We start from the raw sequence: 19,388 nt of genomic DNA, 5'->3' as shown, positions 1-19,388 counted from the left end.
TATATAACAATAATCTTTAGTTTGCTTTTAATTCAATGAAAACAAAATCAATATTGATACCAATGAAAACAATATTCAAAGATCAAATTATTGATGAACCGGTCACCTTTTGGTATAATTGTTATATTTAGTAAAATACTAACAAGCAATGACTTCGTGTATTGTATCACGAGTCAAAAAAAAAAATACCTGTGCTGTTTGAAATCAGATAACACAAGCATAACACAACATATGCTTTGCTTTGTTTATTTACAAACAGATGGAGTTGTATTTGGTTTATTTGTAGTACGTTTATTAAGCCAATTCACATGTTTTGGAGACTGAAACATTCTTGAGAATTAGTGCGGTTATTTTCCTATTATTTCCGAGAGCATCTACAAATATTAATACAAGTGATAAGCACTGACGATTTTATAACGATATTGTTCAGTTGTGTAATATTGTAGTGGAGTTAAAATTGTGGCGATGTTTTTGCAGATAATTTTAATACACATCTTAAGTAAGAGTCCGTTAGTAAGATTATACATGTTAATTATTTATAAAGATTTTAAATTGAGTTATTTCAGTTAGTTTTGTCAAAAAATGTTTCTATTACACATCTTTGTGTTTGAGTGACATAGTATCGATGAAACTAGTTACCTGCTCGCACAATCAATATGACAGGTTTACTTCCGGTTATTCCGACTACGTTCTCAGCTACGCAACTGTAATTGCCGTCATTTGCAGGAGTTCCTGATTTGATTGTTAATGAAGGAGTCTCTACAGTACTTCCAGACATTCCAGGGAATCCGTCATGTATGAATGTAACATGGTTTTGACTGTTAATTTTTTTATACCAGTAAATCTTTGTTATTTTCGGTGTTGCATTAACGATGCATCTAAGTGTGACTTCCTTTCCAAAGTTAGTTGAAACAATCGATTGTGTTGTTATGACTGTTGGTTTCTCTATAGAAAACTTTAATCATTTTATATAATTGTATGTATACCAAGACATTGAATCGGAAACGCATATACTGAGTTACATATGTCATTGTTAAAGAGACCCATTAATTGCATCTTTATTAAAATACTTCAATATTCATTTTTAGTTTGTATTAGTATTAGTACTCTCCTTTGGTATAACAAATGGAAGATGTGATTTGATTGACAGTGAGAAAACTTGCCATCAGAGGACAAATTAAATAATTGTGTCCGCATTTCAGGTTGATAATTCACGAGGAAACTGTTCTTTGAGAGATATTTCAAAATGCCTTTGTACATTATTTTTATTTCCGTCGAAGCTGTCGTTGGTATTACTATTAAAATGCAAATATCAAATGATTTACTTCAGTCGTGTACACGAAACAATACTTGATTGTTTAGTTGATTGTCTGTACTTAATTACCATTGGCTATATCGCTACAGGCAATTTTGTTCAACAGATTAACTAGCGGTCCTACTAAATTTCAATAGGCAAAACGCACCATTATCTCACAAACTTAGAACCAAGAGGATTATAATATTAAAGAATTCTAGAGACCGTTTGAAGGGAGACAGGAGCGAGGGTTTTTCACATTCATAAATGATTTGCAGTATACCATCTTCTCCGCAAGTTTATTGTTTTCTGTTTGGTATTAAATTAATAGTTAACATCCATTTTGTTACATCTGGTGATCCGTTTATTTGGCAATCGCCAATGGCAGTCAGCAGGGTTTAAGAACATCAGTTGTTCGACCTGTAAGTCAAATGCGTTTTGTTCAAATAGACTTTTGTACTTTTTGGTCTTTTGGAAAATGTTGTTTGTGCTGTATTTAGACCCCTCTACCAAGAAATTTGTTTTACATGCACACATATGAAAATTGCGGTTTTTATCCAACGCAATCATAGGTTTGAACGTTGTTTTCAATTTAGACTATATATATATATATATATATATAAGTGCCTATAAATAGCAGCACATGACATACAAATCTATGGGAGTGTGGATTAATCAGTACAGAGATTAATTCAATTACACAAATAAAATTATAGATTGCCTAACAATGTAATTTTAACACACTATTTAGTATGTTAATATAAGAATGTTTAAAATATTTACAAAATGATGAAAATAAACGCAATATTTCGCTAGACTAACTAGCTTTATCAAGCGTGCATCTATCCAGGTGAAATCGGATGTAGATGATAAGAAATTTTTGCAGCTCAATGTATATGTTGCATTTGAATTTAGCTGCCTTGAAAATAATACATAATTTGGATGAAGTTCAAGATTTTTACAAAATTGGTAGTTGAAGTTAGCAACGTCCATTGGCCAATATTACAAGATAAAAAGGACGATGCTGTGTACTAAATTATTCTTTATCTTTCCTGTATCTTTTCTCATCTTTTTCGTCGAGACCATCAGGTTCTAAAGTGTGAAGTTGGTGGATCCAAAAATTTTCTCTTCTCCTTCTCGCCGTGGTGTCCCACTCGGTGTTGACTTCTATGATTTGGAAAGTAACATTATCAAAAAAATGTTTCGTTGAACGAAGATGTCTTGTGAGAGGACAGTTTTTGTTGGTTTTGTACCATGAACGATGGTTATTGAGCCGAATATTAAATTTGTCCATTGTTTCTCCCACATACTGAATGCCACAAGTGTCACATGTTAATATATAAATTGAGTTCTCCGTTTTACAGTTGGAATTTGAGTAGATGGTATAATTTTGATTAGTAACGGAGCTGATGAAATAACTGCTTGTATTGGCAGCTTTACAACACAAGCAGTTCCTTCGACCATATTGTTTGTAGCAACCGGGAGATGGAGTAGGCTGCTTTGCTAATACAGATGTCACTAATTTGTCACGGATGTTTTTAGGTCTTCTGAAGGCCATGACTGGTGGCGAGGAAAATACTTTTTTTAAGATTTAAATCATTTTCTATAATTTTCCAATGCTTCTGAACAATGGAAGACACATTTTAAAATCAGGATGGTAAGTGAGTACAAGGGGTGTTCTGTTAGCTGCTTTATTCTTATCTTTGTACTCTAGAAGTTCTTGGCGACTAGTTTTGTTTGCTCTTTCGAAAGCGCTATCAATGATGTTGTTATTGTATCCTCGAACAACTAGATGTTTACGTAGTTGTCCAAGTCTAGCATTTTGCGTGTTTTCAGTAGAGCATATTCTCTTGATTCGTAATGCCTGGCTGAATGGGATGCCACGGGAGCAGTGTTTAGGATGGCAACTTTTAGGAGAAAGGAATTGATGTTTGTCCGTTTGTTTGGTATGAAGGTCCTTTATAATGGTTCCGTTCTTGTTGTAACTCGTAGTGTCGAGGAGGTTTATTTTCTCCATAGATGATTCATATGTAAATTTTATTGAATGGTGGAAAGAGTTACAGTGTCCTAGAAATTCATTAAGATGTTCTTGTGAATCTGTCCATTTGAAATCAATATCGTCAATGAATCGGAACCATGATAAGGGCTGGTATGGAGCACTAGCCAAGAGCCGTTTTTCAAGTTGGCCCATAAATATGTTGGCATATGACGAGGCCATTTTTGTGCCCATACTAGTACCGTCTATCTGGAGATAATATTTTTCATTGAAAGAGAAGTTGTTGTTCTCTAGCACTAGTTTCAGAAGTGTAACAAGGCACTCAGTTGGAGGATTTTTTTCACTACGAGTGTTCCATACCTCTTCACACGCTGCTATTCCTTCGTCTCGTGGAATGTTGGTATATAAAGAAGACACGTCCATGGATGCAGGTATAGTATTGCTTGGTAGAGGATTGAGGCTTTCCATTTTCTTTAGATAATCAGTCGTATCTTGAATGTAAGAGGGTAGTTCTTTCACATGAGGTCTTCGAATAGTATTTAGTGTTGGATCTGTGGTTAATTGTTTATAAAAAATGGAGTTTGAGAGTTGGCGATTTCCTTCTGCTATGTAATCTGTTTTATTCATGACAACCACAGCGCCCCCTTTGTCGGCAGGCTTTATTACGATATCCTCTTGATCTTTTAACGCTTTCAAAGCAATGCTTTCTGACTTGGATAAATTATAATTTCTTGTATTTGTTATACAGGACTTTATATCAGACCTCACGTAGTTAATGAATGACTCCAAGTTATTATTTTTACTCTTAGGTGGTTTCCATGAACTTTTTTCTTAAATTTTGGGATGGGCGTGACTTCTTCATTGGTGTCAGTATCTGAATTCTGATAAGAAAATTCCGAAAAGATATCAGAATTTGTAGTCCATCATCTAAGACCTCATGTGAAAGAACTACCCTCTTACATTCAAGATACGACTGATTATCTAAAGAAAATGGAAAGCCTCAATCATCTACCAAGCAATACTATACCTGCATCCATGGACGTGTCTTCTTTATATACAAACATTCCACAAGACGAAGGAATAGCAGCGTGTGAAGAGGTATGGAACACTCGTAGTGAAAAAAATCCTCCAACTGAGTGCCTTGTTACACTTCTGAAACTAGTGCTAGAGAACAACAACTTCTCTTTCAATGAAAAACATTATCTCCAGATAGACGGTACTAGTATGGGCACAAAAATGGCCCCGTCATATGCCAACATATTTATGGGCCAACTTGAAAAACGCCTCTTGGCTAGTGCTACATACCAGCCCTTATCATGGTTCCGATTCATTGACGATATTGATTTCAAATGGACAGATTCACAAGAACATCTTAATGAATTTCTAGGACACTGTAACTCTTTCCACCATTCAATAAAATTTACATATGAATCATCTATGGAGAAAATAAACTTCCTCGACACTACGAGTTACATCAAGAACGGAACCATAATAACGGACCTTCATACCAAACAAACGGACAAACATCAATTTCTTTCTCCTAAAAGTTGCCATCCTAAACACTGCTCCCGTGGCATCCCATTCAGCCAGGCATTGCGAATCAAGAGAATATGCTCTACTGAAAACACGCAAAATGCTAGACTTGGACAACTACGTAAACATCTAGTTGTTCGAGGATACAATAACAACATCATTGATAGCGCTTTCGAAAGAGCAAACAAAACTAGTCGCCAAGAACTTCTAGAGTACAAAGATAAGAATAAAGCAGCTAACAGAACACCCCTTGTACTCACTTACCATCCTGATTTTAAAAATGTGTCTTCCATTGTTCAGAAGCATTGGAAAATTATAGAAAATGATTTAAATCTTAAAAAAGTATTTTCCTCGCCACCAGTCATGGCCTTCAGAAGACCTAAAAACATCCGTGACAAATTAGTGACATCTGTATTAGCAAAGCAGCCTACTCCATCTCCCGGTTGCTACAAACAATGTGGTCGAAGGAACTGCTTGTGTTGTAAAGCTGCCAATACAAGCAGTTCTTTCATCAGCTCCGTTAATAAACAAAATTATACCATCTACTCAAATTCCAACTGTAAAACGGAGAACTCAATTTATATATTAACATGTGACACTTGTGGCATTCAGTATGTGGGAGAAACAATGGACAAATTTAATATTCGGCTCAATAACCATCGTTCATGGTACAAAACCAACAAAAACTGTCCTCTCACAAGACATCTTCGTTCAACGAAACATTCTTTTGATAATGTTACTTTCCAAATCATAGAAGTCAACACCGAGTGGGACAACACGGCGAGAAGGAGAAGAGAAAATTTTTGGATCCACCAACTTCACACTTTAGAACCTGATGGTCTCAACGAAAAAGATGAGAAAAGATACAGGAAAGATAAAGAATAATTTAGTACACAGCATCGTCCTTTTTATCCTGTAATATTGGCCAATGGACGTTGCTAACTTCAACTACCAATTTTGTAAAAATCTTGAACTTCATCCAAATTATGTATTATTTTCAAGGCAGCTAAATTCAAATGCAACATATACATTGAGCTGAAAAGTTTCTTATCATCTACATCCGATTTCACCTGGATAGATGCACGCTTGATAAAGCTAGTTAGTCTAGCGAAATATTGCGTTTATTTTCATCATTTTGTAAATATTTTAAACATTCTTATATTTACATACTAAAAAGTGTGTTAAAATTACATTGTTAGGCAATCTATAATTTTATTTGTGTAATTGAATTAATCTCTGTACTGATTAATCAACACTCCCATAGATTTGTATGTCATGTGCTGCTATTTATAGGCACTTATATTATTATCTTCAGTAGCACGCATTTCACAAATGTTTGTGTAATCCATTCAAATCTATCGCTATCTTTACAACATGGATAGCGCACTGCATTTCAAGAAATTAAGATCTTTAACTAAAAAGAAACTACAAACTGAACATCATTTATCAAACTTAAAAAAATATATTCAAAGTAGAACTGTACCAAAAGGTTTAAACATCAAAGTGAGTCCCCAGGCACCGGGACATAAATCCAAAAGATTCATGAGCCGTTGGAATGAAATTCTGTTTAACTGTTCAATCCAGCTACTTCAACTGTTACTTTCTTTTACAACCACAAATTACAAACAAATTGTAAATGAAATATCAGATATCATCAACAATAGTAACATTTCACGTGACGATTTACCAATAATTAAACGTCGCCTCGCAGATATTGAAAAAATTGAACTATCCAAACATAAAGAAAAACAAAGGAATACATTTCAAAGAGATAAAATTCACACTGTCTATTTAAATCAGGATATGAATGATATCCATACAACAAACCATAAGGTCCCTAGAAAAAGAAAATTCAAAAGACGGAAACAAAAAACTGAAAGCATTGTTGTAAATATGTCATCTAAAGAACTTACACGTGCTGAAGAATCTCTTTTAAGTAAAGGTTTAAACTTCTGTCCTATCCCATCAAATGTAAATAACTTTCAGCTAGACGAGGACTTAGACCAATTCGCTAGACGTATACGCTTGAAAGATTTTTTCTACAATAGGGGCAAGAAAAACCTTGAAGAAGCTGGATTAACAGATTCAGATACTGACACCAATGAAGAAGTCACGCCCATCCCAAAATTTAAGAAAAAAAGTTCATGGAAACCACCTAAGAGTAAAAATGATAACTTGGAGTCATTCATTAACAACGTGAGGTCTGATATAAAGTCCTGTATAACAAATACAAGAAATTATAATTTATCCAAGTCAGAAAGCATTGCTTTGAAAGCGTTAAAAGATCTAGAGGATATCGTAATAAAACCTGCCGACAAAGGGGGCGCTGTGGTTGTCATGAATAAAACAGATTACATAGCAGAGGGAAATCGCCAACTTTCAAACTCCATTTTTTATAAACAATTAACCACAGATCCAACACTAAATACTATTCGAAGGATCAACACATCCTTCAAGAGATGTTCGACAAAAAGCATATAAACAATGACACCTTTGATTATCTCCGACCTCTTGAGAACGAAGCAAAGGCCGGAAGATTCTATATGTTGCCTAAAATACATAAAACGGGCAATCCAGGTCGACCAATTGTTTCAGCAAATAGTCATCCAACTGAAAAGATATCAGAATTTGTAGACCATCATCTAAGACCTCATGTGAAAGAACTACCCTCTTACATTCAAGATACGACTGATTATCTAAAGAAAATGGAAAGCCTCAATCCTCTACCAAGCAATACTATACTTGCATCCATGGACGTGTCTTCTTTATATACCAACATTCCACAAGACGAAGGAATAGCAGCGTGTGAAGAGGTATGGAACACTCGTAGTGAAAAAAATCCTCCAACTGAGTACCTTGTTACACTTCTGAGACTAGTGCTAGAGAACAACAACTTCTCATTCAATGAAAAACATTATCTCCAGATAGACGGTATTAGTATGGGCACAAAAATGGCCCCGTCATATGCCAACATATTTATGGGCCAACTTGAAAAACGCCTCTTGGCTAGTGCTCCATACCAGCCCTTATCATGGTTCCGATTCATTGACGATATTGATTTCAAATGGACAGATTAACAAGAACATCTTAATGAATTTCTAGGACACTGTAACTCTTTCCACCATTCAATAAAATTTACATATGAATCATCTATGGAGAAAATAAACTTCCTCCACACTACAAGTTACATCAAGAACGGAACCATTATAACGGACCTTCATATTAAACAAACGGACAAACATCAATTCCTTTCTCCTAAAAGTTGCCATCCTTAACACTGCTCCCGTGGCATCCCATTCAGCCATGCATTGCGAATCAAGAGAATATGCTCTACTGAAAACACGCAAAATGCTAGACTTGGACAACTACGTAAACATCTAGTTGTTCGAGGATACAATAATAACATCATTGATAGCGCTTTCGAAAGAGCAAACAAAACTAGTCGCCAAGAACTTCTAGAGTACAAAGATAAGAATAAAGCAGCTAACAGAACACCCCTTGTACTCACTTACCATCCTGATTTTAAAAATGTGTCTTCCATTGTTCAGAAGCATTGGAAAATTATAGAAAATGATTTAAATCCTAAAAAAGTATTTTCCTCGCCACCAGTCATGGCCTCCAGAAGACCTAAAAACATCCGTGACAAATTAGTGACATCTGTATTAGCAAAGCAGCCTACTCCATCTCCCGGTTGCTACAAACAATGTGGTCGAAGGAACTGCTTGTGTTGTAAAGTTGCCAATACAAGCAGTTCTTTCATCAGCTCCGTTACTAATCAAAATTATACCATCTACTCAAATTCCAACTGTAAAACGGAGAACTCAATTTATATATTAACATGTGACACTTGTGGCATTCAGTATGTGGGAGAAACAATGGACAAATTTAATATTCGGCTCAATAACCATCGTTCATGGTACAAAACCAACAAAAACTGTCCTCTCACAAGACATCTTCGTTCAACGAAACATTCTTTTGATAATGTTACTTTCCAAATCATAGAAGTCAACACCGAGTGGGACACCACGGCGAGAAGGAGAAGAGAAAATTTTTGGATCCACCAACTTCACACTTTAGAACCTGATGGTCTCAACGAAAAAGATGAGAATAGATACAGGAAAGATAAAGAATAATTTAGTACACAGCATTGTCCTTTTTATCCTGTAATATTGGCTAATGGACGTTGCTAACTTCAACTACCAATTTTGTAAAAATCTTGAACTTCATCCAAATTATGTATTATTTTCAAGGCAGCTAAATTCAAATGCAACATATACATTGAGCTGCAAAAGTTTCTTATCATCTACATCCGATTTCACCTGGATAGATGCACGCTTGATAAAGCTAGTTAGTCTAGCGAAATATTGCGTTTATTTTCATCATTTTGTTAATATTTTAAACATTCTTATATTTACATACTAAATAGTGTGTTAAAATTACATTGTTAGGCAATCTATATAGATATATAAGTGCCTATAAATAGCAACACATGACATACAGATCTATGGGAGTGTGGATTAATCAGTACAGAGATTAATACAATTACACAAATAAAATTATAGATTGCCTAACAATGTAGTTTTAACAAACTATTTAGTACTAGTATGTAAATATTAGAATGTTTAAAATATTTACAAAACAATAGAAATAAACGCAATATATCTCTAGACCAACTAGCTTTATCAAGCGTGCATCTATCCAGGTGAGATCGGATGTAGATGATAAGAAACTTTTCAGCTCAATGTACATGTTGCACATGAATTTAGCTGCCTTGTAAATAATACACAATTTGGATGAAGTTCAAGATTATATACACAATTGGTGGTTGAAGTTTGCAACGTCCATTGGCCAATATTACAGGATAAAAAGGACGAAGCTGTGTACTAAATTATTCTTTATCTTTCCTGTATCTTTTCTCGTCTTTTTCGTTAAGACCATCAGGTTCTAAAGTGTGGAGCTGGTGGATCCAAAAGTTTTCTCTTCTCCTTCTCGCCGTGGTGTCCCACTCGGTGTTGACTTCTATGATTTGGAAAGTAACATTATCAAAAGGATGTTTTTGTGCGAAGATGTCTTGTGTGAGGACAGTTGTTTTTTTGTTTTGTACCATGAACGATGGTTATTGAGCCGAATATTGAATTTATCCATTGTTTCTCTCACATACTGAATGCCACAAGTGTTACATGTTAATATATAAACTGAGTTCTCCGTTTTACAGTTGAATTTGAGTAGATGGTATAACTTTGTTTAGTGACGGAGCTGATGAAAGAACTGCTTGTATTGGCAGCTTTGCAACATTATCAATTCCTTCGACCACATTGTTTGTAGCAACCGGGAGGTGGAGTAGGTTGCTTTGTTCAAACAGATGTCACTAATTTGTCACGGATATGTTTAGGTCTTCTGAAGGCCATGACTGGTGGTGAGGAAAATACTTTTTTTTAAATTGGAGTCATTTTCTGTTCTATAATTTCCAATGCTTCTGAACAATAGATGACACATTTTTAAAATGAGGATGGTAAGTGAGTACAAGTGGTGTTCTGTTGACTCTTTTATTCTTATCCTTGTACTCCAGAAGTTCTTGGCGACTCGTTCTGTTTGCTCTTTCGAAAGCTGTATCAATGATGTTGTTATTGTATCCTCGAACAACTAGATGTTTGCGTAGTTGTCCAAGTCTAGCATTTTGTTTATTTTCGGTAAAGCATATTCTCTTGATTCGCAATGCCTGGCTGAAGTGGATACCACGGGAGCAGTGTTTAGGATGGCAACTTTTAGAAGAAAGAAACTGATGTTTGTCCGTTGTTTTCGTATGAAGGTCCGTAATAATGGTTCCGTTCTTGATGTAACTCGTAGTATTAAGGAAGTTTATTTTCTCCATATATGTTTCGAGTGTAAATTGAATTGAATGGTGGAAAGAGTTACAGTGTTCTCTAAATTCATTAAGATGGTCTTGTGAATCTGTCCATTTAAAATCAATATCGTTAATAAATCGAAACCATGATAATGACTGGTATGGAGCACTGGCCAAGAGGCGTTTTTCAAGTTGGCCCATAAATATGTTGGCATATGACGAGGCCATTTTTGTGCACATACTAGTGCCGTCTATCTGTAGATAGTGTTTGTCATTGAAAGAGAAGTTGTTGTTCTCCAGCACTAGTTTCAGAAGTGTAACAAGGCACTCAGTTGGAGGATTTTTGTCACTACGAGTGTTCCATGCCTCTTCACACACTACTATTCATTCGTCTTGTGGAATGTTGGTATATAAAGAAGACACGTCCATGGATGCAAATATAGTATTGTTAGGTAGAGGATTGAGGCTTTCCATTTTCTTTAAATAATCAGTCGTATCCTGAATGTAAGAGGATAGTTCTTTAACATGAGGTCTTATGTGATGGTTTACAAATTCGGATATCTTTTCAGTTGGGTGACTATTCGCTGAACCAATTGGTCGACCCGGATTGCCAGTTTTGTGTATTTTAGGCAACATATAGAATCTTCCAACCTTTGCTTCGTTCTCAAGAGGCCGAAGATAGACAAAGGTGTCATTATCGATATGCTTTTGGTCGTACATCTCTTGAAGGATGGTGTTGATTTTTCGAATGGTAGTTTGTGTTGGATCTGTGGTTAATTGCTTGTAAAAATTGCAGTTTGACAGTTGACGATTCCCCTCTGCTATTTAATCTGATTTATTCATGACAACCACAGCGCCCCCTTTGTCGGCAGGTTTTATTACAATATCCTCTTGTTCTTTTAACGCTTTCGAAACGATGCTTTCTGACTTAGATAAATTATAATTTCTTTTGTTTGTTATACAGGACTTTATATCAGATCTCACGTAGTTAATAAAAGACTCCAAGTTTTCGTTTGTACTTTTTGGTGGTTTCCATGAACGTTTTTTCCTAAATTTTGGGATGGGCGTGACTTCTTCATTGGTGTCAGTATCTGAATCTGTTAATCCGGCTTCTTCAAGGTGCTTCTTGCCCCTATTGTAGAAAAAATCTGTCAAGAGTAAACGTCTAGCGAATTGGTCTAAGTCCTCGTCTAGCTGAAAGTTATTTACATTTGATGGGGTAGGACAGAAGTTTAAACATTTACTTAAAAGAGATTCTTCAGCACTTGTCAGTTTTTTAGATGACAAATTTACAACAATACTTTCATTTTTTTGTTTCCGTCTTTTAAATTTTCCTTTTCTAGGGGCCTTATGGTTTGTTGTATTGATATTAATAATATGCTGATTTAAAGAAACACTGTGAACTTTATCTCTTTAAAATTTATTCCTTTGTTTTTTCTTTATGTTTGGATAGTTCAATTTTTTCAATATCTTCCAGGCGACGTGTTATTCTTGGTAAATCGTCACGTGAAATGTGACTACTGTTGATGATATCTGATATTTCATTTACAATTTGTTTGTAATTTGTGGTTGTAAAAGAAAGTAACAGTTGAAGAAGTTGAATTGAACAGTTAAACAGAATTTCATTCCAACGGCTCATGAACCTTTTGGATTTATGTCCCGGTGCCTGGGGACTCACTTTGATGTTTAAACCTTTTGGTACAGTTCTACTTTGAAAGTAATGTTTTAAGTTTGATATATGATGTTCAGTTTGTAGTTTTTAGTTGATATCAATACAACAAACCATAAGACCCCTAGAAAAAGAAAATGTAAAAGACGGAAACAAAAAAATGAAAGTATTCTAAAAAGTCTAAAAAAACTGACACGTGCTGAAGAATCTCTTTTAAGTAAAGATTTAAACTTCTGTCCTACCCCATCAAATGTAAATAACTTTCACCTAGACGAGTACTTAGACCAATTCGCTAGACATTTACGCTTGACAGATTTTTTTCTACAATAGGGACAAGAAGCACCTTGAAGAAGCCGGATTAACAGATTCAGATACTGAGACCAATGAAGAAATCGCGCCCATCTCAAAATTTAGGAAAAAAAGTTCATGGAAACCACCAAAAGGTAAAAACGAAAACTTGGAGTCATTTATTAACTACGTGAGATCTGATATAAAGTCCTGTATAACAAACAAAAGAAATTATAATTTATCTAAGTCAGAAAGCATCGCTTTGAAAGCGTTAAAAGAACAAGAGGATATTGCAATAAAACCTGCCGACAAAGGGGGCGCTGAGGTTGTCATGAATAAAACAGATTAAATAGCAGAGGGGAATCGTCAACTGTCAAACTGCAATTTTTACAAGCAATTAACCACAAATCCAACACAAACTACCATTCGAAAGATCAACACCATCCTTCAAGAGATGTACGACCAAAAACATATCGATAATGACACCTTTGACTATCTTTGACCTCTTGAGAACGAAGCAAAGGCTGGAAGATTCTATATGTTGCCTAAAATAAACAAAACTGGCAATCCGGGACGACCAATTGTTTCAGCGAACAGTCACCCAACTGAAAAGATATCCGAATTTGTAGACCATCACCTAAGACCTCATGTTAAAGAACTACCCTCTTACATTCAGGATACGACTGATTATTTAAAGAAAATGGAAAGCCTCAATCCTTTACCTAACAATACTATACTTGCATCTATGGACGTGTCTTCTTTATATATCAACATAGAAAATGACTCCAATTTAAAAAAAAAACATTTTCCTCACCACCAGTCATGGCCTTCAGAAGATCTAAAAATATCCGTGACAAATTAGTGACATCTGTATTAACAAAGCAACCTACTCCACCTCCCGGTTGCTACAAACAATGTGGTCGAAGGAAATGCTGATGTTGCAAAGCTGCCAATACAAGCAGTTCTTTCATCAGCTCCGTCACTAAACATAGTTATACTTTTGTTGCCTTTATTTATATACCATCTACTCAAATTCAAACTGTAAAACGGAGAACTCAATTTATTTATTAACATGTAACACTTGTGGCATTCAGTATGTGGGAAAAACAATGGATTAATTCAATATTCGGCTCAATAACCATCGTTCATGGTACAAAACCAACAAAAACTGTCCTCTCACAAGACATCTTCGCACAAAAAAACATCCTTTTGATAATGTTACTTTCAATATCATAGAAGTCAACACCGAGTGGGACACCACGGCGAGAAGGAGAAGAGAAAACTTTTGGATCCACCAGCTCCACACTTTAGAAACTGATGGTCTTAACGAAAAAGACGAGAAAAGATACAGGAAAGATAAAGAATAATTTAGTACACAGCTTCGTCCTTTTTATCTTGTAATATTGGCCAACGGACGTTGCAAACTTCAACCACCAATTGTGTATATAATCTTGAACTTCATCCAAATTGTGTATTATTTATAAGGCAGCTAAATTCATGTGCAACATGTACATTGAGCTGCAAAAGTTTCTTATCATCTACATCCGATTTCACCTGGATAGATGCACGCTTAATAAAGCTAGTTGGTCTAGCGAAATATTGCGTTTATTTTTATCGTTTTGTAAATATTTTAAACATTCTAATATTTACATATTAAATAGTGTGTTGAAATTACATTGTTAGGCAATCTATATATATATATATATATATATATAAAGTGTCCAAAAATAGCAACAATCAACATTCATTCTATCTAGGCGTGGATCAGTTTGTAAATAAACTGATGCAGTTACTACATTAAATTATATAAGTGCCTAAGAATGTAACTTTAACACACTAATGAGTGTTATAAAATTAGTTGTTATATTTTATATTATTCACGCAATATTTCGCTAAACATATTAGCTTCATCAGGCGTGTGCATCTCTCAAGGTGAAATCGGATGCATGACAAAAAAATATTTCTGTAGCTTGAACTACACAAAATTTGAGTAAAAGTTTAACAAAATTTATTGATGTTCTATAAAAAATATATGTTTGTAAATTGTCTAGAAAAATATTTTTGCCGCTTATAGTACATAGCAATTCTTAAATCAATACAAATAATTGTTTTAGTTAAATAGAATGAAGTTCAGGATTTATTCCTTTGGTTTTGGGCAGAACTGTTTTTCATCTCTCTCATTAAGTCCATCAGGTTCAAGAGTACGTAGCTGATGCATCCAGAACCTTTCTCTCTGTTTTCTCCTTTGGGAGTCCCAATTTTGGTTTACCTCCATTATTTGAAAGCTAATATTTTCAAAAGTATGCCCTTATATATATATATATATATATATATATATATATTTATGCAAGATAATAATCTTACACAGAGCATCCAATTCAGTAGTGTCATTCGATTGTGTGTCGAAACAATCGGTTTGCAAAATTAACATTGACATCAAAGTGACTACCGCTGAAGACAGTAAAGGCAGATTTTATACCCAAATGTATAAATGAATAATATAAAAGCATTTTTTAACTTGTTTCATACAATTTTACTATTTTTGTAATTTCAGAAGGGGAAAGAAAACTTGCTCTCCTTCTATGTAAATCAACATTCAAAGAATTTGTTCAGTCACTTAAGTTGCATGAATATGCGACAAGGTTTAACATAGTTATTCCCAACATTAGACAGTGAAAAGGGTGCAATACAAATTTTGAAAACATTTATCAGGATCGATAAAAAAAAACAAGTTAAACCATTACGAAAATATATATCAAAGAATGATCGTATGCTTTTTTTTTATATTATGTTAGATGAAACAAAATAAAGTATGTTGTACGTTTGTTTTTCTACATTGGCTAGAGGTATAGGAGGAGGGTTGAGATCTCAAAAAAACATGTTTAACCCCGCCAATTTTTTGCGCCTGTCCCAAGCCAGGAGCCTCTGGACTTTGTTAGTCTTGTATCATTTTTAATTTTAGTTTCTTGTGTATAATTTGGAGTTAAGTATGACGTCCATTAACACTGAACTAGTATACATATTTGTTTAGGGGCCAGCTGAAGGACGCCTCTTGGTGCGGGAGTTTCTCGCTGCATTGAAGACCCATTGGTGGCCTTTGGCTGTTGTCTACTCTATGGTCAGGTTGTTGTCTCTTTGACACATTCCCCATTTCCATACTCAATTTTAGCTTACCACCTATGACACCCAATGACATAGATTCACTACCACTCGTTCCAACTGCATTTGAGGCAAAGCATCTGTATTTCCCGATGTGCATTTTGGTACTGGAAATGATAATCAGAGACGGATTTTGAGGTGTTATTCCCTGAACACCAACTGAATCATGGTTGATAATCATGCTTGTGTCATTTTGAACTCTTTCCCAATACACATCAGTGATAGCAGGATCGGCTTTTACATTACAGTCTAATGTAATATCCTCACCATAAACAGATGCATACTTTTTCTGTTCAATTTCAATGGTTGGTAAATCTAAATAGAAAATTATATTTTCACTTTTATAATGTTGTTTGTATTGTAAACTGTACAGTTAATTTTTATTAACCCACGATAATTTGAATAACACATTTGAAAGTAATATTATTCTCAGTATCATTATAGACAAAAAGGTAATTGAAACAAGCTCACATTACGAGATATCACATGGATGTCTGCTTAAGTATTTCAGAGTTAACAATGTTTATATGAGGATAAACGTTCATGTAAATCGGTAGTTTACATATACAACATTAAGTAATGTTACTTGACGGAAAATTATAGCATATCGTTAACATCTAATCACGCTACGTACCTCCAATGACATCTAAAACAATCGATATACTTCTAGCAATACCCATATCATGTGCAACAAAACAGGTAAAATTTCCAGCTTCAGATGTAGTTACTTTGTGGATAGTGAGAGACGAATTATCAATACTATTTCCATATACGCCCTTTGTCTCAGAGTCAATCGTCATGACAACCCCTTTGTTATTAAGTTGCCAGAATACTTTCCGAACAGGATATTTTTCGTTTGATCTCATGCTTGTTATCAAGGTTACAGCACTTCCATAAACTACCTTGTAATGGTCTTTTGCTACATCAATAATTGGATCTGTTTTAAAAGGGATACATGTAAGTAAAAATTGGTTTGTTTTGGTATCAAATATGTATCTGCAATCAAACTTTAACATACGTATCACCAATTGTAAATGACAATATTCTATATGAAACGAATTTTGCAACGCAGATAATACAAGACATTCTTACCTTTTTTTTACTAGCTGTCTGGATTATGTATCGATCGGAATCATCAATATTCATGAATAATGATGGTTATTCGTAAGCAATAGCAAAAAGTAAAATCACAAAAATACTGATATCCGAGGAAAATTCAAAAAGGAAAGTCCCTAATCAAATGACAAAACCAAAAGCTCTACAACATCAAACGAATGGATAACAACTATCATATTCCTGACTTGGTACAGGCATTTTCAAATGTAGAAAATGGTGGATTAAACATGGTTTTTTAGCTAGCTAAACCTCACACTTGTATGACAGTCGCAAAAAATTCCATTTTATTGACAACGATGTGTGAACAAAACAAACAGACATAGCAGGTAAACATGTCAAAATTAGGTGCATGTACAGAAGCCAACATTGTGTTATTATCTAAAAAACAAACAAATAAATTAACAAACATTAACCATGGCAAAAAAGATGACTTTAATACGCAGACAGTGGTATGTATGTACAGACATCGATAATCTTGGGTCGCACATATGCCAAACTAATGCAGGAATCAGATATGACGAAACTTAACACGAATGTCGAAGACATTTCTAGGAACAAGTCATTGTGTAAATCAGGTAGTGTTATATCTCCAGTTTTGACAAGAGTGGAGCTATATATTTGAAATCCAAGTGCAATGGTCTATATTCATAGACAACTATAATACGAGATTTCTACAGTCTATTAGTTTTTGTCCGAATCTCCAGATTCTCAATGGATTATAATGGTTAACTCATCTAGCATATTTAAGAAACATATTTTGATAGTGTTGTATTTCCACTTTTTTCATTTTTTTTTTGCTATTGAATAATTGTTATCCAAAAATAAACTCATCATAGATACCATGATTGAAATTTGATATTTGCTCTAAACGCGCCTTTCGTCTACAAACGACTCATCAGTGGCGCTCGAATAAAAAAAAGTTAAAAAGGCCAAATAAAGTACGATGTTGAATGTCTTGATTACAACAAAATCTTCAGTATCGACGCACCGACTTATTACTCGATGATACGCTATGGTACCATGTTTGTTTTGTGTTTTTGTTGCAGCATTAGCGATATTCTAGATTTACTTTCTTCATGAATGCTCATAACCAAAACAAGTTAAATGCCAGGATGTCTAACTATCTACGTCTAGTTAATACATAGTGTGCCAAATGATTAAACGATACTTAGAAATTACGAAACCAGTCAAATAAAAATTTCCGTGATGGAATTTGAGCCTTAATTTGTAAAATAAATATGTCATAAAAGTTTCATAACGTACAACTTCTTGCTGGTGTACTTACACTGACTACCGGATTGACTGCCAGATAAGCTGCGAGTATTTCTAACTTGCTCAACTGTAAAAATAAAATGTAGTTGAAAAAGTTATCAAGATCTACATATAAGTATTTCATATCTGTGTTTTTCAGTAACAAGAATAGTGATACATTAATTCCAAGAGACAAAAAGAATGTTAATGTATTTAAACATATGAATGTGTTTCACTTCAAACTTTAGAGTTTTGATATTAAAACCTGCGACGATTAAGTGCTTTGATTTGCAGTATTCGGAAACAGTTTTACGTTTTTCTATACTTTATATTTAGGCCGTTGATATAAACAGTGTTGATTGTTAAGTCCCGTTAATGCAAAGACCCGAAAATAATTAACTTTATTCAAAACATTTATTTTTGTTTGATTGATTTTTTTAAGTAATGACAAAACAGGTATTCACTACTTCGGTACTGGCATGATTTATAACAACCTTTCTATAATATTCTGTTATTAAATTTAGAAATTATGAGGAACCGTAGGTTATCAATTTAAAGTCCTTGCTTATCAAAAAGCAGTGCAAGTGTTTCGCTTCTTATGAATCCTAGACTTTTAGGGTGTTCCTCATAATGTATAATCTTTAAATGAACATACTAGAATGCAATTTGAATATTTTCCTACTTCAACAATACTTTACATTACCGAATGTATGGCAGTGTCGTATCGGCTTCGGAAGTAAAAGCAAACTTATCCTTACCCTCATCCTCATTCTCAGCAACAGCAGCAGCAACAGCAGTATCAGCATTTACAGCAACATTAATACACCCTAGTTGTTCTCTTACCTTTTAAAATCGTATGGAGACTTCTTCCTGTGCCAACAGGATTTCTTGCAATGCACGTATATTCTCCAGACATCGAGACCGAAGCCTTCCGAATTGTCAATGACGGATTGCCGACTGTCGATCCCTCTATGTTTAATGAACTTGACTTTATAATTGTTTGATGATCGTTTGTATTTCTCTGCCAATACACTTCTATAGCTGGTGGTACGGCCCGAATACTGCATTTTAGTATAACGTCTAATCCTGCTCCTGTTATTATCGGCTGGAGAAGGACACTTACTTCTGGGAGAGCTGAAAATGTTTGTCATTCCACTAATTTTATTTTTTTTAAAAGGATACATTCAATAACATTGATTTATTATTTTGTTAATATCTGTTAACGAATCGTTTGAAA

General features: G+C 34.5%; 1 protein-coding gene across 1 annotated transcript in view; it reads right to left on the bottom strand.

Moving 5' to 3' along the window:
* Positions 1-19,388, bottom strand: part of LOC127718963 (immunoglobulin superfamily member 10-like) — a 42,226-nt gene that overhangs the window by 7,348 nt on the left and 15,490 nt on the right. Inside the window, exons 8-12 of the mRNA XM_052225032.1 lie at positions 18,995-19,285; positions 18,186-18,239; positions 16,419-16,721; positions 15,800-16,099; positions 640-945 (exon numbers count right to left, since the gene is read on the bottom strand). Of these exons, the coding sequence (XP_052080992.1) occupies positions 640-945; positions 15,800-16,099; positions 16,419-16,721; positions 18,186-18,239; positions 18,995-19,285 (1,254 nt within the window). The remainder of the gene's footprint in view (positions 1-639; positions 946-15,799; positions 16,100-16,418; positions 16,722-18,185; positions 18,240-18,994; positions 19,286-19,388) is intronic.

The sequence above is a fragment of the Mytilus californianus genome, unplaced genomic scaffold (assembly GCF_021869535.1).
Source record: "Mytilus californianus isolate M0D057914Y unplaced genomic scaffold, xbMytCali1.0.p SCAF_10, whole genome shotgun sequence".
NCBI lineage: Eukaryota > Metazoa > Mollusca > Bivalvia > Mytilida > Mytilidae > Mytilus > Mytilus californianus.
Note: the sequence above shows the minus strand (reverse complement) of the source record. Positions and strands in the feature narration are given on the sequence as shown.